Genomic DNA, 9,525 nt, shown 5'->3' on the forward strand with positions numbered 1-9,525 from the left:
TAATTATAATAATAATTATTAAAAGTATTGTAGTCAAATAGATTAAAGTATATGTTATTTAACTCTTGTATATAAAAAAGTGTACATTTTAAAAATAAAATAGAGAAGAATGTAATTTAAACATCTTGCAGATAAATTTTTTTCTCATAAATTAATAAATAAAATAACTTCATTTATTATTTAATTCTAAGATATATTTTTAATAAATTCTATACATTAGTTAATCATGCTAAATAATAAAGCAGTTAGTTATAATCTAATTCTAAAGATATTTAAATTATTTTTTATTTCCTAAAGATATTTATATAATCCTAATCCTACAAAATCATATCACAAAGCACATTCAATTTTACATATTTATCTTCTAATTCTAATTCTAATACTATTACCATGAACGTGTGTTACTGTGTTCCCTTATTTTTCTTTTTTTTTTTCTATTCATTTGGGTCACTACAATTCCAGCGCTTCCTTTGTTCCTCTATAGAATTTTGTGATTCATTTCTACAAAAAAAAAATGACAATCTTATGGTGCCTTTTGTTTGGTACTTAATTTTTGTCTAAATTATTTTTTATAGTAATTTTAAAATATTTAAAACTTTAATTTTTATACTTTTAAATTTAAAATTAATTATTTTACCTATTTTAATAATTAGACAACACTTTTTAAACACGATAGCAAACACCAAAAAGAATATCACCCTTATAACTTCCTTATTTTTGGCCTGAATTATCCAATGGATCAGGACCTCCATTTGCATCACGATTTTTTTTATTCAAAAAAAATTATATTATGTATATATTAAAATTAGCGACTAACCATGATCCTACCAAACGAGACTTGTTGCGCTACGTACGGACGCTACCTGTTCCTCCACGCGTGTCCACTATCTGTAACACAAAATGACAATATTTAATGCCGACAAATGAAATAAGCACGAGCGAATTTCCTTATCCATATATCAATCTAACTCATCCATCGTTGGTGACAAGTTATGACAGTACGACACAACATTTTAAAAAAAATATCTAGTGCCAATTTATAATTTTATATGGATGCCAGTCCCACATATATCTTTACCAGATTTATTTAGGCAGAACGTTGGTCCAATAATCAGCAGCAAATTTTATTGCCTTCATCCGTTTGGCCGTTTCTCAGTTGCAACTTCTTCACTTCAAAAGTATACGCTCTTAGTTGCTATCAGAAAAGGTAAAATTATTTCATTTATAATATCAATCGATCTTTTCTTCTGTTGAATCGAATCTTTTCTGATCAAGCTAGCTAATAGGTGCATAAATTAAAGAAAAAAATAATGTCCAAGATTGGGAGCTCTCTATTAGTGCCTTCTGTTCAGGAGCTAGCAAAGCAATCCATCACCCAAGTTCCTGATCGCTATCTTGTTCCAAAACAAGACACTCTTATAATACCTAAGACATCTTCTTTTCTACAAGTCCCTATCATCGACTTAAACAAGCTGCTATCTGAAGATGCATTTGAGCTTCACAAGTTGGACCACGCATGCAAAGAATGGAGATTTTTCCAGGTTCCAAATTTAATTTCACTAGGTTAAAGACCTTTTGCTAACTGATTTTTTAAGAATTTGGGTGTAATTATTAGTAGAGAAAAGAATAAATCGATTCTGACTTTTTAATTCGTGGACATTTAAGTTTTTGAGAATTTAAAAATATATTTAAGTTCTTAACCTTTTTAAAATTTGGACATATTGATTTTTAAGTTTAATTTGTCCAATTTTAAAATTACTTTTACATGTGCATCCATATCAACTAGATTAGTATAACGGGAGTCATATTTAATTTTTTCATTAAGTTTGACATATCCAAATAAACATGAGGGATTAATATATCTATATTTTAAAAATGTTAAAAATTTAAAGATATTTTTAAATTTTAAAAAATTTAAATATCTAAAAATTAAAAGATCAGAGGCTTATTTGTCTTTTCTTCTTATTAGTATAGTAGAAATTTTAACTATAAAAATATAAAATACATTAGAAACATTTAGAATACAAAAATAAACGAACACTATCTCAGCATGACTATAATGGCCTAAAAGAAGAGATGTGATCAGTTTCAATCATGCAAGTGCTTTTGAGTTTAATTATTATTACAGGTACTACAGTAACAAATCACGTCATTTAAAACTGTGGCATGACCTAATTTTATTAAAGAAATAACTAAGTGTTGTAAATAATAAATTAGATAGATATTTGATTATTGCAAGGAAGCCTTTCAATGAATCATCAATTTTTTTGGGTAAATGTTACCAACTTAAAGGCAGTTTACTAAGAAAATAATTATACTGTTGATGACATATAACAATATTTTATTTATGAAAAATAATCATATAATAACTAGTTAATATTACAAATAGCTAGATCGATATGTTTTGCATATATACTTTGACTTTACAATATTTATTTTCTTCATATAGTGTAGCTTAAATTTAAAATTTTAAGATAAATATTATGCGTATATATTAACTTTTCTTAATCAGGGGTCTTGGATTAAAGATTTGGAAGTGAAACAAAATTAAAAGAGTATTAAATTTAGTACTTCACATAAAATACATACCTAATTCCCTAAAAATAAAAATATGATAAGTTGTGATTATGGTTGGTGAGACATATTATTGCTTTATAAATTTTATAATGCCATAATTAACTGCAGTTGATTAATCATGGAGTCGACCCTTCGTTGATTGAAAGTGTGAAGTTAGGCTTTCAAGACTTCTTCAATCTTCCAATAGAAGAGAAAAAGAAATTATGGCAAAAACCTGGCGACATAGAAGGGTTTGGTCAATTGTTTGTGGTGTCTGAGAAACAAAAATTAGAATGGGCAGATCTTTTCATCATTAACACACTTCCATCGTATGCAAGGGATCTCAACTTGTTTCTCAATATTCCTCAACCATTCAGGTCTTACTTTTCTTTGCAAGTGTTTGCTACGGCACATTTTTTATTGTGCTTATTTGGGTGAGCTTCTAAGAAAAAATCTTTTTTCGAGTTATCTTTTTTTAAAAGATCTTATAGAGAAGTAAAAGTAATTTTATGTTTGGATATCTCATGTAAAAATGTCTTTTTATCTATCAATTATGTTTGGGTATAACAATATAAAAGTACTTTTTTGTTTATTTATTACATGAAAAAGCATCTTTTTTTTAAAGAAAAAATATCTTTTAAAAAAATATAAATTACACATTCTCAAAAAAAATCTTTTTTTTTTTTATTTTACTAGTGATTTTACTTTTACTACTAGAAATTTGCCAAATACGTTAAAAAATAAAAAAAGATCTTTTTTTATTGAAAAAAAATCTTTTTTTAACAAAATAATAGCGCCCAAACATGCACTATATATATATATATATATATATATATATATATATATATATATATATATATATTAATTTTTAACACTAAAATACGGGTGAAGGACTTAAAAGTTAAAACTGAATTGATAAATGTAGGTTTTATATGTCTTGAAAAAGAGAATTTGAATCAAGACATTTTTACTATATCAATAGCCAATATTACCAAAATAAAGACAAATAAACTCAAACTGATTCAACCCCAGGACTAACGAAGCTACAATTTCCAAACTTCACAAATCAAAATGCCAAGAACAAATATTATATTTATCACTATGAAGAAGATGAAAGAATAGTAGTGTTTGTGATTAAACGTATGAATGATATTAAGCTTGTTATTGTACCAGTACATTGAGAGAGAATTATGGTATTTATACACTAATAGCCTGAGAGAATAGAGAGAGAAAGGTAACAGAATTTGGAGGAAAAATAACTAACTCTCCCTCTGTTTCCCATATCTCTACCCTTTATCACTTTGTACACTTTTCATAAACCCCTCTTCATTCTTAGGGGAAGATTAGGACTGACCCTAAGTTTGTCTTGAAGGATGTTGAACATATTGAATGATTAAGGTTTAGTTAAGGCATATCGATTTGGTCTCTTGCCGGGATATGCACCACCTAGAGTTGTCGACTGTTTACCATTTATAGACTAAGAGATTGAAACTCGCTCAAAGTGCCAAATTGAACTGAAGCTAATAAAGCTCGATACTCTGCCTTTGTACCGCTATGACTCACTTTGGTTTGCTTGTGACATTTCCACAAAATCAAGTTACTCCCCATATACACATAGTAGCTAGTAATGAAGCGACGATCATTTGGATCACTTGTCCAATCTACATCAGCAAAACCAGATAATCTAAAGTTAGTGCGTTTAGAAAATGTAATTCCATGATGCCAACCAAGTACCTTAGGATATGCTTTACAACCTTCCAATGATTTAAAGTAAGATCCTGTATGAATTGAGAAACTCTGTCTGGTTGTGTCATAACAAACTTTTGTTGAGATAGATGAATGCCTCCATTGTCGAGATAAGTTTCCTCTAGACATAAGAAAAAAGTTGAATCTTCCTAAGTAGATAATCCAGCACACAAGCCCTCAGCATATTTTCTAGGGTTTGTATCATCCTCTCCAATTGACCATCGATTTAAGAATGGTACGCAGTGCTTAAGCTCAATTGAGTTTCGAATACTCTCTGAAAAGTTTCTCAAAATCTCGAAATGAAACGAGGATCTCTGTCAGAAACTATGGTGTTAGGGACACCATGCAACCTTACAATCTCCTTAATGTACAAGCGTAGCAGCTCCTCCAAAGTATAATTCATTCGGACGGGCAAGAAGTGAGTTGACTTCGTTAACCGATTCACAATCACCCAAACTGTATCAAATCCTGCCCAAATCTTCGACAATCCAAACACAAAGTCCATTACGACGCTTTCCCATTTTCATTGCGGAATTTCCAAAGGTTGCTGATACGGAATTGACAAATAATTCACTATTATGTAGAACTACTGGCAAGTGCACCGGATCGTATCAAATAATAAAATTCACGGTGAGTGAGTGTCGATCCCACGAGGATTAAAGAATTAAGCAAATAATGATTGATTGAGAAATCTGGTTAGACAATTCATAGTTTGATGATGGACAAGTAATGAAATAAGCATGAAATGTAAAATGACTTGAAGGAAAAGTAATCAAAAGCTGTAAATGACTTTGAATGTAAAAAGCAGAAAGTAAATGATTGAAAAGATAGATTGCTGGAAATTAAAAGACTAGAAAGTAAAAATGACAAAATATAAAAGCTGAAAATCTAAATTGGAGGAATAGTAAATTGCAAGATTATAAACACAACAATGTAAAAGAGCATTAAGTAAATGAAAGCAAAGAAGGGGAATTAAGAGGATGAGAGGGGGATCTTGGGGTTTAGAGATATTGAATTCTCTTAATCAAAATGGGTTTCATCTCTACTTCAATCATTTAATTCTTGATCTCTTGGCAAATCATAAGTAATCAAACTCCAATCTCTTGGTGATTTGATTTCTTTTAACTTGATGAATTGCCAATTTTTTGATCTAATTGATCATGAGAAGAGCTGAAGGTTGGTCTCTAATTTAGAGCCACAAAATTTCATGAAATCATAGATTGATTATATGCCACATATCAATCTCAAATCCAAATTCACATCAATTGTGAAGAAGAACTTCAAACATTAATTCTATGATTCCTTTCTCAATTCCTCATAGAATTCAGTTAGATTCAATTTCTTTCTCAAGATAATTGAATCATTGCGATAAATAACGAATATTCTCCCTAAAGAAGTAATAAAAGAATAATTAAAGATAAAAATAAAATTACTATTGATCCATCAAATTATAATAGAGCTCTTAACCCCAATGACTGAGAATTAGCCACTCATGACTTTCAGAGAAGAATCAAAAGTGAAAAATACAAAAAAAGAGTGCAAAATGGGGTTATATACTACTCTCAACTCCCAAAATGCCACTCCAGATCCAATTCAAATCACTACAATTACAATTCTATCCAACTTATGGTCCTCTTGCTTGTAGTCGAGTCTTCTTTCTTCAAAGATTGTGAGCCCAAGATGGTAAATTGCCTTGAGATTGAATGGCGTGTCATGCAAGTGCCACTTTGGTGGCACACCAAATATTGAAGGTTTTGTGAAGGTAGTTCAGCGTGCCACGCCCTTGGCATGCCCATTATGTAATTGTTCCAAGTTGTGAGGGTGTGTGGTGGTTGACACGTCAACCACACGCCATAGTGCACGCCAAGGGTGGTATTATGCTCCCTGGGAAGTTGGCCCAGCGTGCCACTTCTGAGACACGCCAGCTCCCATGCCCACTTGGAGAAGAATGAAGCTTTGAGGGCGTGTCTCTCTTCCCACACCAGAGACACGCCCTTGCCACACCAACTTTTGCTCTTTGAGGCATCTTTTGGGAAGTTGGCCCAGCGTGCCACTTCCTAGGCACACCCATGACACGCCAAGGGCTGAAGCTTGAGGGCGTGTGGTTTTGGCACGCCAACCACATGCCAAAGACACGCCAATGAAGCGCCAATGCCACACCAACTTCTGAGCTTGGGGGCGTGTGATTTTGGCACGCCAACCACACGCTAGGGACATGCCAATGAAGCGCCAATGCCACGCCACTTTTTGCTATCAATCTACTGTGACTTAAGTATTATAGGCCACATAGTGAGGATATTATAGTAAAAGGTGGAGTGATGTTCCTAAGATTAGAATGGAGCTATTATAAAAGTCTTACTCTCCTTCATCGTAATAACTAATTTTTTAATTCTTCCAAAATTTATAACTATTTACATTTTCAAAAAAAATAAGAATTTTGAGATCAAATATATCAAGTACTCTTATTTGAATGGGGCAATGAAGGTGTTCCATGCGGTTGCTTCACTATATTAGAAAATATGAGGCATACACTTACTTTTGGGACTATAACTCTATTATGTAACCCTAATTTCTATTTTAACTCATCATTAAATTAATTCATAATAACCAGGCCATATGATATCTAGACATATATAATAAGTCCATACTTAACGAGATGGCTTAAACTACATAAATTTTCATATTATTAATTTCATATCAGTCATCAAACTATATGGTATTTCATAATATGTAATTATAAATAACCAGATAAATTTTCAGCATGTGCTTTGTATCTATTGTTGTATTTGTGTCTTTCTACTTTTATGGTGTATGAAAAATTGCCCATTAATAATTTTTTTTTGTAGAACTCATCAAATGAAGTAAAGTATTCATCATTATAAAATCACATTATGTGATAATAAATGCAACTAGGAAACTCTAACATCTCTTGTATCAATGCAGAGACAATCTTGATAGTTATTCCTTGCAACTCGGAAAACTTTTCATGGCAATCATTGGGCATATGGAAATGGCTCTCAAAACTAAACCAAATGAATTGTTAAAACTATTTGAAGATGTAAGTCAATCAATGAGATTGAATTATTATCCTCCATGTCCCCAACCAGAAAATGTAATTGGACTGAAGCCTCATTCTGATGCTGGTTCCCTTACCATCCTTCTCCAAGCAAATGAAGTAGATGGCCTTCAAATAAGAAAAGATGGAATGTGGATGCCTATTACACCGGTCTCTAATGCATTCATTATTAATGTTGGAGACATATTGGAGGTAATTTGAAAAAAATATTTTTTTTTCTCATGGTAAGCTACATGAAGAACAACAAATAACATATTATAAGAAAATAATCACAACATAAAAGTTAATGTGCACTAAAGATTTGGAGAAAATTAACAACAATAAGTCATAAAAATAGATAGAATAACTTTATCAATTTAGAGAGTGGATCACAAGCTTAAAAGTGTCTCTTTTTGGTTTAAATTGAAACAAATAACTTGAATCCATAGAATATATATATATCTTTAGTCATTGTCACCTAGCCATCAACAATTGTAGTCTATGTGTGACATGTTTTTATTTTATATCAATCAACTCGAATCAACTCGATCCAACATGAATACCTAAGGACACTAGTGAATGTTTAATTGTTTATATATTAGTGAAATCCTTAAAATCTTTCAACATACTCGACACTGATCATTTTAAAGTTAACAAAAATATTATATTTGCACTTTTTGGAATCTCAAAAGTGTCTTATTAGTACACTATGTAACACTTTTTATTTTTATTATTGTGATTATGGTAGTGTTTTTAAATAATATGGAGAGTTGGTGTGTGTTTTTTTTTGTATAGATGATCACAAATCTGACCCTCAAATTTGTGGTTTTAATTTTTTTTTTAATTTACAAATCAGACCCTTAGATTTGTACTTTAACATTAAAAATTTTTTGAAACATGTAAATCAGACCTTCCGATTTGAGGTATTTTGATTTTTTTTTGTTTTTTCTCAAAACTTACCCTTCGTTTTCTATCTCTACCTAAAACTGAGGCTCAGTTTTCTACCATTACCCAAATTTGAGCATCCGATTTGTAGTTTTTAATTTAAAAAAAATAATTATCTCCATATCCATAAAAAATACACCAACTCTCCATTACCAAAAAAATTAGCCCACTATGTAAACCTTTAAAATATTTTTCTTTGAGAAATTTTTTTGTCTTCTCTAATTATGATTTTATTGCAGATACTGACCAATGGAATTTATCGGAGCATTGAACACCGTGTGACAATTAACTCACAGAAAGAAAGAATTTCCATTGCTGCATTTCACAAACCTCAAATGAACAAAATTATAAGCCCAATAGAAAGTTTGGTTATCTCCGAAAGACCTGCATTGTTTAGGGGAATCAGCGTAGCAGATTACTACAAAAAATACTTCTCACGCCAGCTCCAAGAAAAATCAGTACTCAATGATGTCAGAATCAAAAGTAATAATTGTGTTCACAAGATTTTATAGGATAGAATAAGAACAAAATAATTAATAATCATCATGTTCATCAATAACCAGCAGTAAGTATAGGCTCATTTGTTCAAGACTTTGGGTCGAAGACATGATATATATATATATATATATATATATATATATATATATATATATATATATATATATATATATATATATATATATATATATATATATATATATATATATACGGCAAATGTATTAAGTAATAAATAACAAATTTGTGTCATGAATTTGAAATAACTTGAACTAGCTACTTGGCTTATTTCTATATATATATACGGCAAATGTATTAAGTAATAAATAACAAATTTGTGTCATGAATTTGAAATAACTTGAACTAGCTACTTGGCTTATTTGTGCTAGAAAAACGTTGTGTAATATATATGTACTTTTATTTAAGAAAAAAGAAAGAAAAAAAATCATGGATATAGAAAAAAGTGCCTATTTTTATTTTCATATAATCTATCGAAGTCTTTCAAAGAATTTATGAAGTAGTTAGCTACTTCACTTGTCATATTAGGTGACAAAGTGAGAATTAAGCTTTAAATCTTTGCCACTTAAGAATTTTAAGACACAAAAAAGGATTCTAAAATACCTCAACTGAAATAACTTGTTTTCTACTAATGTTTAAGTTGTTTTTCTTCATCAATTATATATTTATTTATTTTTACATGTGAATTTTATTCAAAAACAACTAGCATT

At 30.2% G+C, this 9,525-nt stretch overlaps 1 protein-coding gene across 2 annotated transcripts; it reads left to right on the plus strand.

Annotated features, from left to right (window-relative positions):
* The first annotated feature begins 984 nt into the window (after nt 1-984).
* Nucleotides 985-9,010, plus strand: LOC112802661 (protein SRG1). Of its 2 annotated transcripts, none has more exons than XM_025845975.3 (5): nt 985-1,207; nt 1,287-1,541; nt 2,686-2,933; nt 7,246-7,570; nt 8,542-9,010. In XM_025845975.3, exons 2-5 carry the CDS (start codon nt 1,311-1,313, stop codon nt 8,812-8,814), a joined length of 1,077 nt encoding a protein of 358 aa, XP_025701760.1. In that variant the 5' UTR covers nt 985-1,207; nt 1,287-1,310; the 3' UTR covers nt 8,815-9,010. The 2 variants fall into 2 exon arrangements, with proteins under 2 accessions (XP_025701760.1, XP_072093912.1); XM_072237811.1 differs by having other exon boundaries at nt 1,021-1,207; nt 2,686-2,990; nt 8,542-8,943.
* Nucleotides 9,011-9,525: the final 515 nt, after the last annotated feature.

The sequence above is a fragment of the Arachis hypogaea genome, chromosome 5 (assembly GCF_003086295.3).
Source record: "Arachis hypogaea cultivar Tifrunner chromosome 5, arahy.Tifrunner.gnm2.J5K5, whole genome shotgun sequence".
In the NCBI taxonomy this organism is placed as follows: Eukaryota; Viridiplantae; Streptophyta; class Magnoliopsida; order Fabales; family Fabaceae; genus Arachis; species Arachis hypogaea.